The sequence below is a fragment of the Clarias gariepinus genome, chromosome 2, assembly GCF_024256425.1.
Source record: "Clarias gariepinus isolate MV-2021 ecotype Netherlands chromosome 2, CGAR_prim_01v2, whole genome shotgun sequence".
NCBI lineage: Eukaryota > Metazoa > Chordata > Actinopteri > Siluriformes > Clariidae > Clarias > Clarias gariepinus.
The window spans coordinates 51,395,183-51,417,500 of record NC_071101.1 but is presented as its reverse complement, the minus strand read 5'-3'; the positions used below and the strand labels follow the sequence as shown (position 1 = coordinate 51,417,500).

At 40.9% G+C, this 22,318-nt stretch overlaps 3 protein-coding genes across 6 annotated transcripts in view; 1 reads left to right on the top strand and 2 right to left on the bottom strand.

Annotated features, from left to right (window-relative positions):
* fynb (FYN proto-oncogene, Src family tyrosine kinase b) overlaps positions 1-2,378 on the bottom strand; it is a 27,482-nt gene extending 25,104 nt beyond the window's left edge. For 3 of the 4 annotated variants that reach the window (XM_053516336.1, XM_053516304.1, XM_053516326.1), the window contains exon 1: positions 2,267-2,378. The gene's annotated coding sequence lies outside the window, so the exon portion shown is untranslated. The remainder of the gene's footprint in view (positions 1-2,266) is intronic. The other variant, XM_053516315.1, reaches the window with a different exon arrangement.
* Positions 2,379-4,993: 2,615 nt separating this feature from the next.
* Positions 4,994-10,051, top strand: si:ch211-57i17.5 (usherin). The gene is made up of 7 exons (XM_053491144.1): positions 4,994-5,200; positions 5,392-5,432; positions 5,764-5,810; positions 6,348-6,574; positions 8,097-8,168; positions 8,301-8,510; positions 9,476-10,051. Exons 2-7 carry the CDS (start codon positions 5,407-5,409, stop codon positions 9,557-9,559), a joined length of 666 nt encoding a protein of 221 aa, XP_053347119.1. The 5' UTR covers positions 4,994-5,200; positions 5,392-5,406; the 3' UTR covers positions 9,560-10,051.
* Positions 10,052-15,082: 5,031 nt separating this feature from the next.
* Positions 15,083-20,668, bottom strand: fez2b (fasciculation and elongation protein zeta 2b). The gene is made up of 8 exons (XM_053487534.1): positions 20,261-20,668; positions 18,835-18,943; positions 18,623-18,739; positions 18,328-18,469; positions 17,956-18,212; positions 16,264-16,339; positions 16,071-16,136; positions 15,083-15,256 (listed from the first exon to the last, which is right to left on the bottom strand). The coding sequence occupies exons 1-8, from the start codon at positions 20,563-20,565 to the stop codon at positions 15,240-15,242; spliced, it is 1,089 nt and encodes a 362-aa protein (XP_053343509.1). The 5' UTR covers positions 20,566-20,668; the 3' UTR covers positions 15,083-15,239.
* Between the last annotated feature and the right edge of the window lie 1,650 nt (positions 20,669-22,318).

Sequence of the window (22,318 nt, the reverse complement as noted above, 5' to 3'; positions counted from 1 at the left end):
TAATCCCACACTCGCTACATAATCCCACATTTGCTACATAATCCCACTACTCTACATAATCCCACTACTGCACATAATCCCACTACTTTACATAATCCCACTACTCGCTACACAATCCCACTACTCCACACAATCCCACACTCGCTACACAATCCCGCTACTCTACATACGTAATCCCACACTCGCTACACAATCCCACACTACTCCACACAATCCCCCTACTCTCTACAAAATCCCACACTCACTACACAATCCAACTACTCTACATAATTTCACTCTCACTACATAATTGTACATGTACACAATCCTACACTCGCTACACAATCTCATATTCGCTACACAATCCCACTCGCTACACAATCCCACTACTCTACATAATTCCACACTCGCTACATAATCCCACTACGCTATATAATTCCACACTCGCTACACAAAAGGGATTGCCGCTACACAAAAGGGATTGCATAATCCCACTACTGCACATAATCTCACATTCGCTACACAATCCCTTTTGCTACACAATCCCACTACTCTACACAATCCCACTACTCTACACAATCCCACATTCTCTACACAATCCTCTACATTCTCTTCCTGCATCTACTTGATCATCTTTAACAGACACTACTCTACATAATCTAGATTACTGCACATAATCCCACTACTCTACATAATCTCACATTCGCTACACAATCCCACTACTCTACACAATCCCACACTCTCTACACAATCCTCTACATTCTCTTCCTGCATTTACTTGATCATCTTTAACAGACACGGAAAACAGACAGAGATGGACAGACAGATAAAACTACAGACAGAATTACAGCCAATGAGACAGACAAAAACAGACAGACAGACTGAGAGTGACAGACAGAAGGAGAGAGACAGACATGTAGAAAAGAATAGTTTTTGGCATATCATTTACAGACGTGGCAGCTGGAACATCAGAAAGCAATTAATCTAAAAATTATAAAAGCAAACAGACAATGTTACACACTGCTACATAAACTATACGCACCACTACACAGTGGTATACACTATACACAACATTATACACTCCTACACATCCCTATACACTCCTATACACTCCTACACATCCCTATACACTCCTATACACTCCTACACATCCCTATACACTCCTATACACTCCTACACATCCCTATACACTCCTACACATCCATGTACACTCCTACACATCCATGTACACTCCTACACATCCATGTACACTCCTATACACTCCTACACATCCATGTACACTCCTATACACTCCTACACATCCATGTACACTCCTATACACTCCTACACATCCATGTACACTCCTACACATCCATGTACACTCCTATACACTCCTACACATCCATGTACACTCCTATACATCCATGTACACTCCTATACACTCCTACACATTCATGTACACTCCTACACATTCATGTACACTCCTATACACTCCTACACATCCATGTACACTCCTACACATCCATGTACACTCCTACACATCCATGTACACTCCTACACATCCATGTACACTCCTACACATCCATGTACACTCCTACACATCCATGTACACTCCTATACACTCCTACACATCCATGTACACTCCTACACATCCATGTACACTCCTACACATCCCTATACACTCCTACACATCCCTATACACTCCTACACATCCATGTACACTCCTACACATCCCTATACACTCCTGTACACTCCTACACATCCCTATACACTCCTACACAACCTTTGTGATATTATACACTCCAACACATTCCTACACAACATGCTTTACACTAGTACACAATGTTATACACAGACAGATCGACATATACACAGTGGCAGAGAGACAGACAGATCTGCATGGAGAACCAGACAGACAGACAGACAGACAGATCACATCATCACAGACAGACAGACAGACAGACAGACAGACAGATCACATCATCACAGACAGACAGACAGACAGACAGACAGACAGACCCACGGTGTGTTCATGTAGAAGATCTCAGGCTGAATATTGTTATGATAATCTTATAAAGTCAGACAACACAATCCAGATGTGATGGCAAGCGCTCCACACACACACACACACACACACACGGAGAATCTTCACACACACACACACACACACACACACGGAGAATCTTCACACACACACACACACACACACACGGAGAATCTTCACACACACACACACACACACACACACACACACACACACACACACACAGAGTTCTAATGAACAGCTGATGTAAGAGTTACTTTGTACCTTCTAAAGTTCCGTCTCTTTCATCCTGCCGCTGCGCGCGCCTTAATCCCTCACCCGCGCGCTCACACTGCACTCGAGCGCGCCGCTGTCTGTGTGTGTGTGTGTGTGTGTGTCGCAGCAGCATCTGTCCAATATCTAAGACTCTGAGTAATTGGCCAGTTACTGAGCCAATAGGATGTCAGGAGTGGTACAGGGGCGGGGCTTCAGGGGAGCATCCAGCCAGTTAGACACTTCAACAATGACAACAACAACAACAACAACTACTACTACTACTAATAATAATAATAACAACAATGACAACAACAATAACACTACTACTACTACTAATAATAATAACAACAATAACAACAACAATAACACTACTACTACTACTAATAATAATAACAACAATAACAACAACAATAACACTACTACTACTAATAATAATAATAATAACAACAATGACAACAACAACAACACTACTACTAATAATAATAACAATGACAACAACAACAACAATAATAATAATAATAATAATAATAACAACAATAACAACAACAACAACAATAACACTACTACTAATAATAATAATAATATTACAACAACAAGACTACTACTAATAATAACAATGACAACAACAACAACAATAATAATAATAATAATAACAACAATAACAACAACAACAACAATAACACTACTACTACTAATAATAATAATATTACAACAACAACACTACTACTAATAATAACAATGACAACAACAACAACAATAATAATAATAATAATAACAACAATAACAACAACAACAACAACAACAATAACACTACTACTAATAATAATAATATTACAACAACAACACTACTACTAATAATAACAATGACAACAACAACAACAACAACAATAATAATAATAATAACAACAATAACAACAACAACAACAATAACACTACTACTACTACTACTAATAATAATATTACAACAACAACACTACTACTAATAATAACAATGACAACAACAACAACAATAATAATAATAATAATAACAACAATAACAACAACAACAACAATAACACTACTACTAATAATAATAATAATATTACAACAACAACACTACTACTAATAATAACAATGACAACAACAACAACAACAACAATAATAATAATAATAATAATAATAATAATAATAATAATAATAATAGCAATGATGACAACAACAATATTAATTATAATGATAACAACAATGACAAAGACAACAACAATAATGATAATAATAATAACAATAATAACAATTATAATAGTTGAAAGCAACAATGATTGGGCCCAAGCACCTGTGCCATCGCTGCCCTGCCGCACCACATAACCTGTGTGTGTACGGTTTTTGGACATGTAAAGACCTCCAACAAGCCCAGAGTGCTTGACAGAAGTATCACACTGTGATGTCACTTAATATAATGTCACTCAGGGAGTTATTAGACAATTTTTAGCGTAATGTTTAAGGCGTCGTCAAAGCTGAAGCATCTGAAAAATCTAAACTCCCTTCACAATTTTCCATTCTCCATGTCTTGAGATCTCATCGGCCCGGTTTGGTGGCGATCATGTAAATCCTCTAGGAGGAGTATATCAAAATCCATTGGGGGCTTTTTGCAAACCACTTAAAATAACTGACTTTTCTCTTAAGTTGAGCCCATGACATGCACACTGAACATTCTTCAGCTCAATGAGATCTAAATGTGTACCAGGTTTCACATGTACATGAGCTATGCAGCAAAATCTCATTTCATCAAACCTCATCTTATGTTGATCTGGACTCTCAGATGTTTTTGGAAAGCTGAGAAACCCGGAGTACCCAGAAGAAACCCTGCAGGTGGGAGGTAACAGTGCTAACCGCTACGCCACTGCACCACTAATAATACTACTACTAATAAGAGTAATAACACTACTACTACTACTGTTACTACTAATAATAATAGATGGACTTGTCAGATTAGTTTGTTAAATAAATGTAAACTCTGTAACTAATGGAATACATTTCCTCTCATCTTAAAGTGGAACAGGGAAGAGTGCTGGCTCTTGGTTCCCTTCAGGCATCTTCCTGTATAATGCACTGTTCCTCAGCACCTCCCGGGGCCGGTGGGAGCTCAGAGGGACAAGGCACTGAGGTGGTTGCCACTGTTGGGCCCTGGAGCGAGGCCCTTAACCCCACCCGCTGCAGGCGCGCCGTATCAAAGAAAGAACTTCACTGTGTGACGTAAAGCACAGAACCAGCACACGGTTTCATCCAGAACCAATGATAATACACTGTACAGGCCCTGGGTGACCCGAATTCAGCATGAACATTCCTTCAGCTCTCTGAAAGCCAGACGCTTTATTTCTAACGCTCTCTGTTGGGTTCTGGTGCTGGGTGTTAATAACACGCGCTCCTGAGCTCAGAACCTGGGAGCTGTTTAATGTCAGTGTTTAATCCTCTACTGACCCCTGCTGGTGACTGTTGTCATTACAGCTCACTAGTACAGTGTGTGTGGGTGTGTGTGGGTGTGTGTATTAAAGGGCGTTCAGGTATGTTAAGTGTAATTCCAGACCACAGGGAGTGAAACTGCTCAGTTCAGAGGGAACTGTATCGGTGTAGGGAACAAGGGAACACCAGGGCCTCACTTCACCGGAAGTGGGAATGAAAAATTTCCCATCAGTCACTGCGTCTCGCTGGAGCAAGCAAGAAAATAAAACAAATACTTTATATCCGAGTTATACATGTTTCACGTTCAGTAGTACATGTCTTTTAATGGTATCAGTTTCAATAAATATTCAATATTTAATGTATATAGTGTGAAAGTTCTGCTGCACGGAGTGTTCTGATTGGTGGAGTTTAGTCGAGGGAAGTTCCCTTCACGGAGCAGAGAGTAGGGAGCACTCCGTGAAGTGCACTTCGGAATGGAACGCTGCCCGAGAGACACCTGAACGGGTAAATCTGCACCTGTCCACCAGGGGGCAAAATATGTACACACACACACACACACACACACACACACACACACACACACACACACACACTTGTACCCTGTGCTTGTTGTATAAGTTTTATTGTTGTTTTTGTTTTATAAATCACACTAATGAGTGTGTGTGTGTGTGTGTGTGTGTGTGTGTCTGAAGCAGGGGAGGCATATTATTATGGGATGGCCCACACTGGCTCGCAGGTAAACTGATCCATTAACTGCCTCGTGTTGCTATGACAACATCTGTGTGTGGTTCTCTCTCTCTCTCTCTGTCTTTCTCTCTCTCTCTCTCTCTCTCTCTCTGTCTCTCTCTTCCTCTTTTCACTCGTTCCTGGAGTGTGTTTGATGATGACGTCATTACTTTAGTTCTTATTTTATTCCCCCATGTTGTGTTTATGGTCTAGTTTAACTTACAGGTACGTGTGAATTACTGATGCAGTGACAGGTGTCCCTCTCTCTGTGTCTCTCTCTCTCTCTCCGTCTCTGTCTCTCTCCGTCTCTGTCTCTCTCTGTGATGTTAAACACACACCAGGCGTCTGGACGGCCTCTTCACAAGTCAAACCACGGAAAACTCAACCGGTGAGTTCTACCTCGTTCACTTCTCTCCCACTCATTGTTTCCTTCATCTCTTGGCTGTATGTGTGAAGTGCACTTGATCTGAGTGCACGCGCTCGTGTGTATGTGTGTGTGTGTGTGTGTGTGTGCGGTATCTCTTCCTGTGCACCACCTCCCCCATGTTAATGTTGATAACTGTGGTTGACTTTCTCTATAATACCCTCCACACTGAGGCGCTCTCCTCCTCACTGCCTCACACTCTTTCATCTCAGTTAATGTTGGCTTTTCATTCTGTGATTCGTGTAATAAAGTTCGTGTGAATGACTGTCCGCTCGAGACAGCTTGAGCTTCGGAGAGGTGAATGAACACGGAGGAGTACTTGGGACTCGGAGATGGCGATGAATTATTGAGGACGGCGAGTGTAATGGGAGAAGAATGTGGCGTGAAGCTCCAGTCCTGTAGTCCTGACTGATAAACTCCTCCATGGTCTTACACACAATAGCTGACTGTGTTGGTAATAAATACGATGATGGTGATGATAATCCCGGGTGTGTCCTGCAGCGCTGGTATTGGCCGCCCCTGCAGGCTCCGCCCCCGTGTACATGCAGCTGTGGTTCATGGTGTTGATGGCGGCCGTGGCTTTGATCCTGTTCGGGATTTCGTTGGGCGTCGGCCTGCACAGAGCTTTGTCCCGCCCTCCGTATTCCCGGGAGCGCCCTCCCCTCATCCCCATGCCCCTACAGCCCCGCAGTCCCCGGGGCATTTACCCCCCCAGCAACGCCTACCTGGTGAGCCACCTCTAATGCCCTAACATCAGGTAGCATAGACTAGTAGTTCGAGGCCTTTCCCACATTCCTGAACCTCAAGATCGTTGTCGTTCCTAAGGAGTGAGTTTGTAACAGCTCACCACAGTTCAGGACAAATATCAGTCGTCAAAAATCATTTTAAGTCTTTTGAAATGTTCAAATGTAAACATGGTAAGTTATTTGAGGTGATCTGTAGTAGTTCTTTTGGACGTTGTGCCTCCTTGTAATGGAGCGCGGTATCCAAAAACATGCAGAATTCCTACGACTTTTTGCTACTATTTAAGTAAAAAAAAACTTCTAGAACCTTCATGATTAGAAGAACTTCTAGAGTGCTACTACAAGCCGTCCACCAAGCCCTCATGCTCACATGGTGACAAGCACTTACTTTTAGCTAGCTCTGCGAGATAAACAATGAGATGAGACGAGATGAGACAAGATGAGATAGATGAGATGTGATAGGATGAGATGGATAAGATAAGATAGTTGAAATAAGATGAGATGAGATAAGATGAGATAAGATGAGATGAAATGAGATGAGATAGATCAGGTAGATGAGATAGGATGAGATAGGATGAGATAAGATGAGATAAAATGAGATGAGATAAGATGAGATGACTTGAGATGAAATAAGAGGAGATGAGATAAGATGAGATGAGTTGAGATAAGATGAGATGAGTTGAGATTAGATTAGATTAGATTAGATTAGATGACATGCAGGATCTGGTAAGGAGGGATCCAGGTCACTTGTCTGACAGGACAGGAAAGTAAAAACTTTGCCTTTTAGACGGTCCATGAAGGTAATCAATGCAGTCTTGAGAATTAAAATGAAACAAATGAGACGTTGATCATGTGCGTTGATCGACAGTTGGTGAAGGCTGGTACCGTTCATAGTGGATTCAAAAGTACTTTGTATGTAGGTGTGAATGTGGGAAAGGCCCCTTAGTGTTATGAATTTTAGTGTATTTTATGAATTAAATACTATTAAAATACTAATTAGTATATTAGGCTTTGGAGTTTATAGTTTAGAATTAAAGTTTGGAATTACAGATTAGAGTTAAAAGGTTTAAAAAAAAATCTAATTTATATTCTATGGATTAGGAATAAGAGTTTATGAATTATGGATTGAAGATTAGAATTGATACATTAAGAATTAAAGTTTAAGATTTATGGATCAGTGCATTACATATTAAAGTTTAAGGTTTATAGATTTGGATGAGAGTTTAGGAGTTTAGGGTTTATAGAGCAGATTTTTGGAGCAGAGTTTAAATTTTACACATTATGGATTATAGTTTGTCATATATATGGATGATTAGAGTTTATACACTATGCAATAGAGATTATAGATTATGGAGATATGCGCTTATGGATTAGAGTTAAGAGTTTATGGATTATGATTTGAGATGTGAGTTTATATAACAAAAGATTGTGAATCTTCTATAGTCTTTCACTACCCCATGACGATGATGTGTTGCAAAGTTTTTATATTTCATTTTTACACCTGCAGTTTGACACGGTTCCGGATGCAGCCAGTTCCCCCAACACCGTGACCCTGAAAGCCTTCACCATGCGCATGGAGGTGAGACGTCTGTCTCAGTCCCACATCTCACACGAAACACTTCACACGAGCCAACAAACTGACTGGGGCAAAGCGCACAAGTGTGTGTTCACTTTCTGTTATAAAGTGATACTTACCGTTTCTCTCTCACAGGAGGTGAGCGACAGTAAAGTTATGGAAAATCCTGACGGCTCGACAGAGAGTCAGATAGGGGTCGTTACCGTGTCAACGGTCCACATGTCCTCTCAGGATGTTACCCAGAATCCGTTGCGTCGCAGTGTGAGTCAGTTGATGGACAGGAAGGTGGGGGAGGAGCAGGATGAAGTGTGGAATCCCCATTTTAGAGCCCACGACAGCGGAATGGTGAGAACCTGGGGTTCTAATCCAATCCAATCCAATCTAATCTAATCCAATCTAATCCAATCTAATTCAATCTAATCTAATCTAATTTAATCTAATCCAATCAAATTTAATCCAATCCAATCTAATCTAATCCAATCTTATTTAATCTAATCCAATTCAATCAAATATAATCAAATTTAATCCAATCCAATCTAATCCAATCCAATCTAATCTAATCCAATCTAATCTAATCTAATCCAATCCAATCCAATCAAATTTAATCCAATCTAATCCAATCCAATCCAATCCAATCCAATCTAATCTAATCCAATGTTATTCAATCTAATCTAATCCAATCCAATCTAATTTAATCCAATCTATTCTAATCTAATTTAATCTAATCCTATCCAATCTAATTTAATCTAATCTAATTTAATCTAATGCAATCCAATCAAATTTAATCCAATCCAATCTAATCCAATCCAATCTTATTCAACCTAATCTAATCCAATCCAATCCAATCTAATCTACTCTAATCCAATCCAATCAAATTTAATCCAATCCAATCCAGTCCAATCTAATCCAATCCAATCAAATTTAATCCAATCTAATTCAATCTAATCTAATCAAATTTAATCTAATCCTATCCAATCTAATCTAATCCAATCTAATCCAATCCAATCTAATTCAATCTAATCTAATCAAATTTAATCTAATCCAATCCAATCTAATCTAATCCAATCTAATCTAAAAGTATAAATAGACATTAGCTTTTATACACACACGTCTAATTTGATCATGATACTATACAATGCTGTGAATAAGTATTTGCCCCTTTCTGAAATAGTTTTTTTTTTTGGTATATTTTGTCAAGCAAACAAGTTTTAATATTACACAAAGATATTAAGGGGATTAAAGCTGTCCACACCTACCTGACTCTCTGTGAAAAAGTATTCCCCTTCCTCCTTTTGTTCTCTCTCTCTCAGTTCGATGAGGAATTTGTCGACACCATTAAAGGTTTCAGCACCGTGAGGAAAGAGCACACCATGTTCACCGACACCAACCTCTAACCCCTGACCTCTAACCCCTGACCGTCCAGGAGGAGAGACACCTCGAGACGCAGGAATGAAGCAGCATGATGAGGCAGAGATAACATGAAGCATGACGTCAGCACACACACGGACTAATCCGGGCCTCATCCGATCGGAGCACGAGGAAATGTTTACGAGTGTTCTCGCGGCGTGATGATGTCATTATGTGAGAAGATAGAGAACGGTTTAGGTGAATAGAAAGAAAGACCAGCGGATAGGAAAGTGACGAGCATTATAGAGTCATGAAGTTGGTATGCTGGTCACCTTACTGATGCTGGTCCCCAGCATACCAGCACCAAAACACAACATATACTGGTTTAAGTGCTGGTCAAGCTGGTGACTGGCTATGATGGTCTATGCTGTTTCCTTTCTGTTTTAAGTGATTTTAATCGATTACTTTTTAAAAATAAGCATTTATTGCCAGTGCATTTATATAAAAGGTTTGTGTTGTGTTTTTAGACAATCCAGAAGACATTTAATAAATGTAAAATAATGTATTTACATGTTTTTGGTAAATGGATTATTTTTGTCTCTTGTATGTAAATGCAATTAAAGATAACACTACACAGTCCATGTATTTACATCACACACTATTTTCAGTACTAGCTATTAAAATACAAGATACTGAGCTAAAATAGTAACCAGTTTTAACAACCAAACCCTTGCTGATGGCCCAGTAAAAGTAGCTCTCCCTTGTTAGTGAACTTATCAGCACAGTTATGCTGGTTCACCAGATAAACCAGCACCAGACCAGCACTACCCAGCAAGACCAATACCGCTGGTAAGCTTTCCTCATTATTTACACATCATGTCAATAATACTGGCCTATGCTGGATTTTTCAGCAGGGGAGCTGTTTTTTTTCTTTTTTAATTATTTTTATTAAACTAGATAAACTAGTTATAAAGTGGCACCATTTTTGTTTGTAATAATGTAATAAACATGTCATAATTTATGTTTTAGTACTGTGTGTGTGTGTGCAAATGCAATTTATATACATATACATATAGAGTGGGTACAGAAAGTATTTAGACCCTCTTTAATTTTAAACTTTTTATTAAATAGCAGGCATTTGCTAAAAATCAAAGTTAATCTTTTGAACTGCAAAATCTACAAAAATGTCAACAATTCTGTGTTTTTCTGTCAATATGTGGTGCTGTGTGTACATTAATGAGGGGGAAAATGAACTTAAATATGTGTTAATATTATATTTAAGACCTAACAGTATTTCTTAACACTATCAAAGATTTAAATCCAAATAAATAAATAAATAAACTATTGTTTTGCTATTTTTTTAATAATTCACTTACTGGCTAATCATTATATAGCCAGGAACTCTGCTAATTACCCAAGTTAGCACTAGCATCACCAAACATTAGCTAACTACCTAGCATCCCATGAATAACATTAGTAGCTTTTGGATAATTTTTAATTTGAATGACAAATGACCAGACTATGTTTCAGTAATAAATATGTTAACCTTTTTCCTCTTCACTTATTAACTGACCTCAGAAGGTGGAGCGTCTTTCTGCTAGTGAGGCTAATTCTCCCACCGTGACTAGCTTGCACTATGTTAACTACAGTGGGGCAAAAAAGTATTTATTCAGCCACCAATTGTGCAAGTTCTCCCATTTAAAAAGATGAGAGAGGCCTGTAATTAACTATCGCCTTAACTTTAAGACAAAATAGGAAAAAAACGTTTTCTGTAAGTCTTCACACACTGTTGCTGGTATTTTGGCCCGTTCCTCCATGCTGATCTCCTCTAGAGCTGAGCTCACCAAGGTCCAGGTCTCCTCTAGAGCAGTGATGTTTTGGGGCTGTCGCTGGGAAACACGGACTCTCAACTCCCTCCAAAGATGTTCTATGGGGTTGAGATCTAAAGATTGGCTAGTACACTCCAGGACCTTGAAGTGCTTCTGACAAAGCCACTCCTTCGTTGCCCGGGCGGTGTGTTTGGGATCGATGTCATGCTGAAAGATCCAGCCACGTTTCATCTTCAATGCCCTCGCTGATAGAAGGAGGTTTCACTCAAAATCTCACGATACATGGCCCTATTCATTCTTTTCTTTACACGGATCAGTCGTCCTGGTCCCTTGGCAACCCAAAGCATGATGTTTCCACCCCCATGCTTCACAGTAGGTATGGTGTTCTTTGGATGCAACTCAGTATTCTTTCTCCTCCAAACACAAAGTCCTACGTCCTAATGCAGGTAATAAGTGGAGGACAGAGTAGCCTCTTAAAGAAGTTGTTACAGGTCTGTGAGAGACAGAAATCTTGGTTGTAGGTGACCAAATACTTATTTCACTGAGGAATTTACCAATTAATTCATTAAAAATCCTACAGTGTGATTTCCTGGATTTCTTTTTCCTTATTTTGTCTCTCATATGTATACATATAATGGAAATTACAGGCCTCTCATCTTTTTAAGTGGGAGAACTTGCACAACTGGTGGCTGAATAAATACTTTTTTGCCCCACTGTATGATGATAATGTAAATGTAATGATGGACATTAAGATTAAAATGTAGACTTAAGCTAAAAATGTTACAGTAGTTGTATCCTTTATAAACAAAAACTAATTTTAAAGCACTTTTATTTTTAGCATGTTAGCATTTATTTCAGATGTATCATGAGGCACAAAAACATCTGTACAGTTACAGAAACATGAGCTGGTGATAAATCTAAATAAATTAATCACTATGAGGTAATGCTGCTTTAAAAATAACTTTATAATGTATAAAATGTCAGGCAGTTTAAAAAACATTGCTTGTTATTTTTGAATATATATATACAAATATAAAATCTGTGTTTGTGAATCTGAGGAGCTGAAAATGACCTCAGCGCCAAAAGGTTTTAAACCTGTCCGTGTTTCAACTTTCACTTGCTCACTCAGTCTCAAAGACGGAGCTCCAGTTAAAAATACCCCTCACACCTTTCTCTTCCCCCCGCCTCTAGTTCTCTTGCTAACGCACAATCCCACGTTTACAAACAAAACTGTGCTAATGTTAGCCATCTAGCTTTGGAGCTGAGCTAACATTAAGCTAGATACCGCCAAGTAAACTTTTGTATCGTGTATTTACCACCCGTAGCCATGTTTGTTAGCTAACGTCAATCAAATGTGAAGCGTTTAAACAGATTATTGCTTAAGCTAACATGCTATCATGCTAGAACATTGTGTGTAAAAAACAAAAAGAACACCACAGGCATAAAACGAACAAAAACAACACAAGTTGTTCAGATCCCCACTGCAACCTTCCCTTTCTTTCAATCTCATTAGCGCTAAAAATAAAAATAACTGAAAATAAAAGTGCAGGCAGCTAATGGCGGTGTGACGCCCAGTACTTTATTTAGCCACAGTGACCATAGCAATTAAAAAAAAAAAACCTTTCTAGCTATTTAGCTACTTCTGATACAATGCTAATGAGCTAGATATGTAATTTCCTCAATTTGATATCCTTACATAGCTAGCAATGTTTCATCCTTTATAAAACTTGTTATAAACTTGTTATAAGCTGCTTATTTTGATTATTGTTAGCTCCTGGTTTTAACACTAGCTAGAGCTTTAGGTAAATACATTTTTAACAACTTAAGTTTCACACACACTGATAAGTTCAGCCGTTAGAAAGCATCCAGTCTGTAATGTCCATGCTACAATAAGTAAAACATGCAATTAAAAAAAAAAATTTTAAATACTTAACCGTTGAACATGCTAAAAATAAAATGTTCTACGAACAGTTCTAACCCTGCGCCTCTGATGCTAAATGCTAACATTTTAATAGCAAAAAAAAATTATAATAAAATGACAAAAATCAAGTCACCTAGAAATGAAACTCCATCTTTGGTTATTTTAAGTAAAATTTCGCAAATGTTAATGCTAACAAAAGATTCCCACTTTTCTTTTTGCACACAACTATTGCCAACTGCCGTTCCATTATTTCTGACTCACTTGTTCATTACTTTAAAAGCTAAACAAATCCATACAAAAAGCACTGTGTGTGTGTGCGCTGGTCACTCTAAGGGGAACTATTACAATGACATTTTGGATGATAAGAACTTCTGTAATTACCCAGTAAACCCCTTTGAAAAAAAATTCTGTACAACCATTAAAAAAAAAAAAAAAAAAAAAAAAAAGGTCAAGGGTTCTTTAAACTTTATCATAAGATAAAGTCCTTGTTGAATGTCTGTCCTACGGTTGCCTTTAAATGTTCCTATAGGAGAAATAGAGTTTTCTTATAAGCTATGATCCATTAATAATCCAGTGAACCCTTCCAGAATCCTAATGCCAATGTACTCCAGATTATTGCTTGTTGTTTTCTTTTCAGATCCCAGAACCTGACTTAAACTTTTAGTTTCTTGGTACCTGTTAGAAAAAAACAAAAGGTTCTTAAAGGCATCTTAGGAGACGAGTTCTGCCTCCTGAACTCTGTTGTAGCGTTCCACACAAATCCCTTGAGAGTAATTAAAGAATGCTGTGATATTTATTTCATTATTACGTGGAAGCGCGATGCTTGGCTTGTAATCCACCACTAACTGTAAAACAACTGTAATTAACGCAACGCTGTGTTTAGCTACACACTGGTGTGCGCTTTTTTCATCTGTACCTGTTCACATACATTTATTTTTTATCTTTTTTTTGTTTCATTTTTGTTTATCAAAACTACAAATCTATGAAATCGTCAAAGAATAAAAAAATTATCTCGCAAAACATGTGCAGCCAGTGTGGCTTAGCACAAGGCTAAACTGTCACTACATTCGGGTTTAGCAATTTACAAAAAAAAAAAAAAAAAAAAAAAAAAAAACACAATTCAATTCTAAGTTCTAACAGCCCGAGTCGGGTTACGGCGTAGAGCTAGCTAGTTTATTTACCGTGGTGTCCATTCATCTGAAATATTAGCAAGCTAATCATGTTCACCAATGCTCTTGTAACGCTAGCCAGCTATAATTATTATTTGCTTTTTTTTTCATTTAACAATTAATTAATATTCTGAAATGATGCACATTCCTGACAGTCGTGTCATACCACGTGACTTCGACGTAGAAGAGAATGTGTAAAGTACATTTATCAAAAGTTTACACGTAGTCTCCAACATTTATATTATAAATGTTCCGGCTGCGACTGTCTGCAAAACATTTGATCGTTCTTCATGGTTGCATCAGACAACAAAAATTTTCCTCGTTGACAATCAGCCACTTAAGTAAGTTCTGTCACTGGTGTGACTACAAACGGTGAGGATGAAGCTACGCCTGATCACTTAGTGTTCGTACATTTAAGGTTCTGTGACAGTGTAAAGGAAGAGCTCCGATACCTGAAACACAAAACCCAGGGGTTAAATGTGTTTAGTGTTCACAATGTTAACTCACATGCTAAGTGCTAATTACCAAACATCATGATGCATGATTAAAGAACTTTTCTGTGGTTAGAGACAGAGCCAATCAAGCGGTCACACCAACTCGCTCCCTGATTGGTCGGTATATCTGAGAAAGCTCCACCCATGAACATTGCTCGTAGAATATAAAAATAGCTTTTACTCGTTCATTAAAACAGCGACGTATTGAAATATAGGGTCAGGATAATAATCATTTTAAAAAAATCTCTGGCTTCTGGAGGAAGAATGCAATCGTGATTCATCTGGACCTTTCTGGAAAGTTCTGTTCACCGAGGTTAGGTAGGGCACAACACTGCAGAGAGAGAGAGAGAACAGGACAAACAAGATGTCAATCATCTGGTTCATCAAAACTGTCTATTAAAATCTTTCCTACTTCTGAGAGTCTAGTCCACAACCCTGTCCATCCCGACTGTCCGCAATCCAGTGCCAAGTCCAGCCTATTGTCTCCCAGTCTCCTATTGCAGACTGTTCCTGTCCATACCTTGGTACTGTCCAGGCCCACTTCATCCACTACTCCTGTCCAAACCCTAGAACATCCTGTCTTGACCCACAGTCTCTTGAAGCCCAGGCCAGTCCCTGACCCGACCCCAGTCCTTTCAACGAAACCAGTCTCAATCAGTCCGTCCACGACCCCAGTCCTCTTGCCCGAGTTTTAGTCTAGCTCAGCCCATCCATGGGTGGGGGAGGGGTTTAAGTAAGGATGATTCCCAGACTCTTAAGACTTGTCTTCATCAGGGTTGGTTGTCCCTACACTAGTCCTGTACTCACAATCTGGAGATGCAACCTGGTGCAGTGCTGAACTGCAGTCTGTTAAAAGCTTATAAATAGCCTGGAAGCAAACACACAGTTTGTGTGTGTGTGTGTGTGTGTGTGTATGTGTGTGTGTGTGTGTATGACACATTGAGATGAACTCAGTATCTCACACCATCACGGTTGAGCAACACCACAAAAACAATAATAAGAATATTTGGAGATTGAGACTCAACCACCATACCTCTGCTAGAACAGTGAATAAAAATAGTTCTGGAACGAAAGGTCAAAGGTCAAGGGAAGTAAAAAGTCATGCATTTATATATATATATATATATATATATTTTTTTTTTTACCTTTTAGGATGTAATCAGTCAGCAAGCTGGGAACTTTATCGCTGTCGTCTTTCATGGCATGTAAAACTACACACACACACACACACACACACACACACACACAGCTAATTTAATAGTTAAATATCATGGTTTAAATCAATGTGATTATTATGATCAAACCGTTCAGCCCTGGCGTGCCGAGCGCGATTCTTACTCTTTGTGAGGATCTGAAGGTCTTCAACTGACGGACCGCCGCTTCTCTTCTCATAGGGTATAACTGTAGTTAAATACTGAGAGACGGAGGGACAGAGAGACACCAGTTAATGCCCAATAAGACACGCCCAGCTAAGACACACTAAACACACAGACATTTTAGGCTGAAGAGAAATGAAAGGAGCAACAAAAGAAAGGAGAGATGAAGTGAGAGAGACGGCACCTGTCTGTCCTCTCCTGAACCTCAGACAGACTGATGGAGACTTGTCTTAAGTTCTCAACTACAGAGGAAAGAACTCCCACAGTGAAGCACTACAGAAAGACAGGCAGAAAGACAGAGAGAGACAGGAGCAGAAAGACACAACACATAAACCATGAATAAGATGAACAGCAGACAGAGAGAGACAGAGAGAGAGAGACACAGAGAGAGAGAGAGAGAGACACAGAGAGACCATGAAAACGAATGAAGCCAGGCTGTGGTGTGTGAGCAGAGAGACAGGTGAATGAGTGAGACAGGTGGAGACGAGACAGGGTGTCATGCATGCGTGTGAGACAATGTGGTGTGTGGATGCAGGATGCGGGGGAAGGGCGTCACCCCTCTCCTCTTTATGTGTGTGCAGAGTGCAGTGAAAAAGTATTTGCCCCTTCCTGTTTTTGTTTTTTTGTCACACTTAAATGTGCCACTCTTGGTGACAATAACTGCAATTAAGTGATTATAAAAACCTTTTAATGAGCCTCTCGCATGGAGGAATTCTGGCCCGTTCCTCTTCGCAGAATTGTTTTGATTCGGGTCTTCAGGCACAACCGGGCTGTTTTGGGTCATCTCAGTCAGATTCACCTCCGGACTCATTCTCATTCTGTTAGTTTTTTTTCAGCTGTTCAGAAGGTGGACTTGCTAGTGTGTGTAAGATCATCGTCACGCTGCAGAACCCGAGTGCGTTTGAGCTCGAGGTCACAAACCGACGTCCAGACGTCCTCCTTCAGGATCTTCTGTTAGATCATAGAGTTCATGGTTCCACCAACGATAACAAGTCGTCCAGGTGCTCAAGCTGTAAAGGCTCAGACCATCACACTACCACCACCACGTGTGACTGTTGGTATGATGTTCTTATAAAACGCTGTGTTAGTTTTACACGCAGATGAAACGGAACACACACACACACACACACACACCTTCCAAATGGTTCAACTTTTGTCTCATCAGTGCAAAGAATATTTGCCCAGAAGTCTTGGGGATAATCCAGATGTTTTTGGTGAACATGAAACACACCCTTGTGTTCTTCTTGCTCAGGGTTCTTTAAGGAGTTCCTGGATGAGGCGTTGTTGTGGGAAGGTTCACCACCGTTCCAGGTTTTCCCCATTTGTGGGTGACGGCTCTCATTAAACACGGCTCTGTAACGCTTTTCCAGACTTTGTTTCTCTGTATCTGTTCTTGCAGTTCTTTAGATGCTGTTGCTTTGTTAGATCTATTCTATTCTGATTTCTTGACTCAGCAGGTCTGGCAGTACTCAGGCCTGGCTGTGGGTGTGGCAAGTGAAAGGTAACTCGTAAAATTTGTTTGACAAAACTTGATGTTACTCCACCCACAGCCACTCCCACAATGCCTTGAGTTCTCTGTCTCACTCCTTTCCTCGTTAAGTGTGTGTATAGATGTTTGTGTATGTGTGTGTGTGTGTGTGTGTGTGTTCCTCACAGTCCCGGGCGCGTGTGTGCGCTCTCCGCGGGGCGTGGCGGCCGCGCTCCTGCCCTTCCTCCTCCTCTTCATCGCCTCCTTCTGTCTGTTCTGGACGTCGATGAGCAGCGAGATGAACGTGTTCTTCACCTCCTTCTCAAAGTCCAGCTCATCACGCAGAGCCAGCTGATCGATCAGCTCCTCGGAGAACACCCTGATCTTCTTCTCCACCTCGTCCAGGAGCGACTCCAGATCACACACGCTCATACCGCGCAGACCTGACGCACACACACACACACACACACACAATAAGTTTCACATTATTACTTTTTGTCTAATTTAATATACACACACACACACACACACACACACACACACACACACTACACTGACGCTCTTGGAAGCTGCTGGTGGATGAGGAGTGTGCGAGTGTGTGTAGCTCCTGGGACAGAATGGACAGGTCCGGCGAAGACACGCACTGCTCCAGGTCTGCGTCTGGAGACTCCTGCATCATCTCCTCAATCTCGGAGATCACCTACACACACACACACACACACACACACACACACACACACACACACAGTTTAGGATGAAAAATGTAATTAATATTCATTATGTCCTCATTAATGTTCATTCCATTCTCCTCCCCCTGTGTGTGTGTGTGTGTGTGTGTGTGTGTGTGTGTTACCTGTTCTGCAGTAAAAAGCGGTTCCTCGTTAACACAGGAGACAATGATGGAGTGAAGATCCATCTGCTCCCTGAGCTCCTCATCATCAGACAGGTCCAGATTCACACTGTCCACCTTCTAACACACACACACACACATCTTACACTCCATATTTGGTCACAAACGATAAGCGTAGAAGAGTGAGGGACAGAGGGACGGGCGGAGTGTATTACCGGTTGCTGGACGAGGTTGAGCGAGGGGACATGGAGAGAGCGGGTGTAGGACGTCTTCCAATCCACAGGCATCACGTTCCCGAAGTTATCCGTCAGAGCGTTCCATATCCTACAGGGTGAGACATTGCTGTGAGTTTGCCAACGTGTACACACACACACACACACACACACACACACACACACACACACAGTGACTAAGTGAATCAGCTTGTTCCCTCACGCTGACTTGCACAACCAGTTCTGAAGATGATGTTCACATGTGAAACACACACTGCCGTAGCGACACTAAACACGGACGGTCGTCACCCGCCCCCGTCCCCCAACGGTCATCTTCCACACCCACGTCCCCCCTCAATCACCAACGCTCGTCTGTCCCCCATCACTCGTCACTCTGCTGTCTCCACATGCATCTGATCTACAGAACACCGCTTGATTACACGCGAGATCAGACTTCAGGACGTGACGTGTAAACTTCACATTAAACTTCAGGAGAGACTGGGTTAAGGTCGTCTGGAGAACAGCAGCAGATCTAATGCAGATATGGACATGGAGAGATCAGATCGAGCTGTGACACAGATATCAGATTTACCCAGAAAACATCTCAACCTTCCTCAATTTATCTACTAAAATGGCCATAATCAGATGTCAGCAAGATTAGACTCATAAGTTTTCTTATCAAGATCAGATCTGGACATTCATCACTGCAAGAAGACACAAGATCAGATTTTTTTTTTAACCCAATGAGAGACGGGTTTGTATGATGAGTCCATAAAAGTAAACCTAACGAAATCAGATATGCAAAGAAAACAGATCTAAAACAGATCAGACTAAAAATGCGGTGAGATCAGATCCATAGACTGACAAGAATAAGATCGGATTTGCAAAGTAACTAGCAATAGATCAGATTTGCGGACTAAACTTGGTTAGATCAGATTTATCAAACAAACATCAGATTTTTTTGTGTGAATAATAAACACAGCGAGATCAGATTTATAGGCTGACGAGAACGAGATCAGACTTGTAACCTAAACGTGAGATTTGTACGTGAAACACCACAAGGTCGCGCTCCTATGCTAAACGCAAAGATCAGACTCCTACGCTAAGCCGAGCTTGCCGAGATCGGACGGAGTACGATGCGACCAGTACCAGATGCGACAGGTCCGATCTGGGAAACCCTTCTCCGGTTCTGTGATCCGTCTCTCTCTCACGGGCGCGTTAAGATCAGAGAATCCAGCAGAATGATTTCGTAACATTTGTTTCTAAATAATAATAATAAGCAGAAGTGGAAGGTGAGTGTGCAGATGATGGAGCTGATAAGTGGAGCAGCTGCACTTCCTCAGAGTCTGATGTTTGCACAACTCTGATCTCAGATGATTAGACTCGGACAGTGTGTGTGTGTGTGTGTGTGTGTGTGTGTGTATCTCACTCGTCCTGTCGGAGTAGATCCTCCTCAGTGATGGGTTTGATATCTGAGATGTTCTCAGGGTCTGTACAGTTCGTGCTGAAACACAGACTCAGCTTCTGCTGGAAACCCTGGAGCAGATCCTCCTGCTCGGACCTCGCGCCCTTCCTCTCCCCGCACGCGCCGCTGCTGCTGCTCCTCTCCCCGCACGCGCCGCACACAGCGCGCTCCGTGTCTGAGGTGACCGGCTCCGGCGTGTTCTCCGAGGCGGCCGTAAACTCGTTAAAGTCCTGCCAGTCCTCGTCAGGCTGAGCCGCCAGAGCCGCCATGGCTCTCCGCGGGACCTCCTGAGAGAGTTTGACCGGACAGCCCGCTCCTCTCACCGGCCTGAACTCACTCCGACATCCGGTGACGAAAACACGTCGCTCTTCTTCCGCGTCCCGTCCATTAAACACTGCTGTCACGTGCTGCGCGTCGTGACGTCACACCCCGGTGCGTGGCGACGCTTGTACGTAAACGCAATGGCGCGCGCTGGTGAAGAATCCAATATGGCCGAACAGTGTGTTGAGTTTGGCAAAGTCTGTACCTAATTATTCATTTATTCTTTAATTTATTTATCTTTATGAGCTGAGAATGTGATATTTCTGACATTTAAAGTTAACAAATAAACAACCCAAATAACTCTTATACACTAACATGGCTGTTTATATCTTTTAGTGTTTTTTTCTGTAAATTTTCTAACTGAAGTTATGTTTTTTGGAAAACAAATTGTTTAGTTTGTTATCAGTTGTCACTATGTGATTAGTTGATTAGGTTAATTAGTGCAGAGCCCCTCTGGTGGTAACATAGGGGGAATAAGATACCATGTTGTTGCCACTACTGACTAAGGCGTGGGAATGAGAAACTACATTGTGGGCATGACTTAAAAAGGCATCGGAATGAGAAACTACATTGTGGGAATGACTTACAAAGGCATGGGAATGAGATACTACGTTGTGGCCATAACTTACAAAGGCATGGGAATGAGATACTACGTTGTGGCCATGACTTACAAAGGCATGGGAATAAGATACTACGTTGTGGGCATGACTTATTAAGGTGTGGGAATGAGATACTACGTTGTGGGCATGACTTACAAAGGCATGAGAATGAGATACTACATTGCGGGCATGACTAACAAAGGCATGGGAATAACATACTATGTTGTGGGCATGACTTAAGGCGTGGGAATGAGATACTACGCTGTGGCCATGACTTACAAAGGCGTGAGAATAAGGTACTACGTTGTGGCCATGACTTACATAGGCATCAGAATGAGATACTACATTGTGGACATGACTTATTAAGGCGTGGAAATAAGATACTACATTGTGGGCATGACTTACAAAGGCGTGGGAATGAGATACTACGTCGTGGCCATGACTTACAAAGGCATGGGAATAAGATACTACGTTGTGGGCATGACTTATTAAGGTGTGGGAATGAGATACTACGTTGTGGCCATGACTTACAAAGGCATGTGAATGAGATACTACATTGTGGGCATGACTAACAAAGGCATGGGAATAACATACTATGTTGTGGGCAAGACTTATTAAGGGGTGAGAATGAGATACTAGATTGCGGGCATGACTTATTAAGGCGTGAAGCACTACGTCGTGGGCATGACCTACAAAGGCGTGGGAATGAAATACTATGTTGTGGCCATGAATTACAAAGGCATGGGAATAACATACTATGTTGTGGGCAAGACTTATTAAGGCGTGGGAATAAGATACTACGTTGTGGGCATGACTTACAAAGGCGTGGGAATGAGATACTACATTGTGGGCATGACTTACAAAGGCATGGGAATAAGATACTACGTTGTGGGCATGACTTACAAAGGCGTGGGAATGAGATACTACGTTGTGGCCATGACTTACAAAGGCATGGGAATGAGATACTACGTTGTGGGCATGACTTAAGGCATGGGAATGAGATACTACGTTATGGGCATGAATTACAAAGACATGAGAATGAGATACTACATTGCGGGCATGACTTACAGTACAAAGGCATGGGAATGAGATACTACGTTGT

Excerpts from the sequence above, each read along its gene's own strand:
- si:ch211-57i17.5 (XM_053491144.1), top strand. The coding sequence starts at position 5,407 with ATGGGATGGCCCACACTGGCTCGCAG. Across the intron at positions 5,811-6,347 it reads AACCACGGAAAACTCAACCG|CGCTGGTATTGGCCGCCCCT; the intron begins GTGAGTTCTACC and ends TGTGTCCTGCAG. Across the intron at positions 8,511-9,475 it reads GAGCCCACGACAGCGGAATG|TTCGATGAGGAATTTGTCGA; the intron begins GTGAGAACCTGG and ends TCTCTCTCTCAG.
- fez2b (XM_053487534.1), bottom strand. The coding sequence starts at position 20,565 with ATGGCGGCTCTGGCGGCTCAGCCTGACGAGGACTGGCAGGACTTTAAC. Across the intron at positions 18,944-20,260 it reads GATCTACTCCGACAGGACGA|GATATGGAACGCTCTGACGG; the intron begins GTGAGATACACA and ends CTCACCCTGTAG. Across the intron at positions 18,213-18,327 it reads CACCAGCAGCTTCCAAGAGC|GTCTGCGCGGTATGAGCGTG; the intron begins GTCAGTGTAGTG and ends TGTGTGCGTCAG.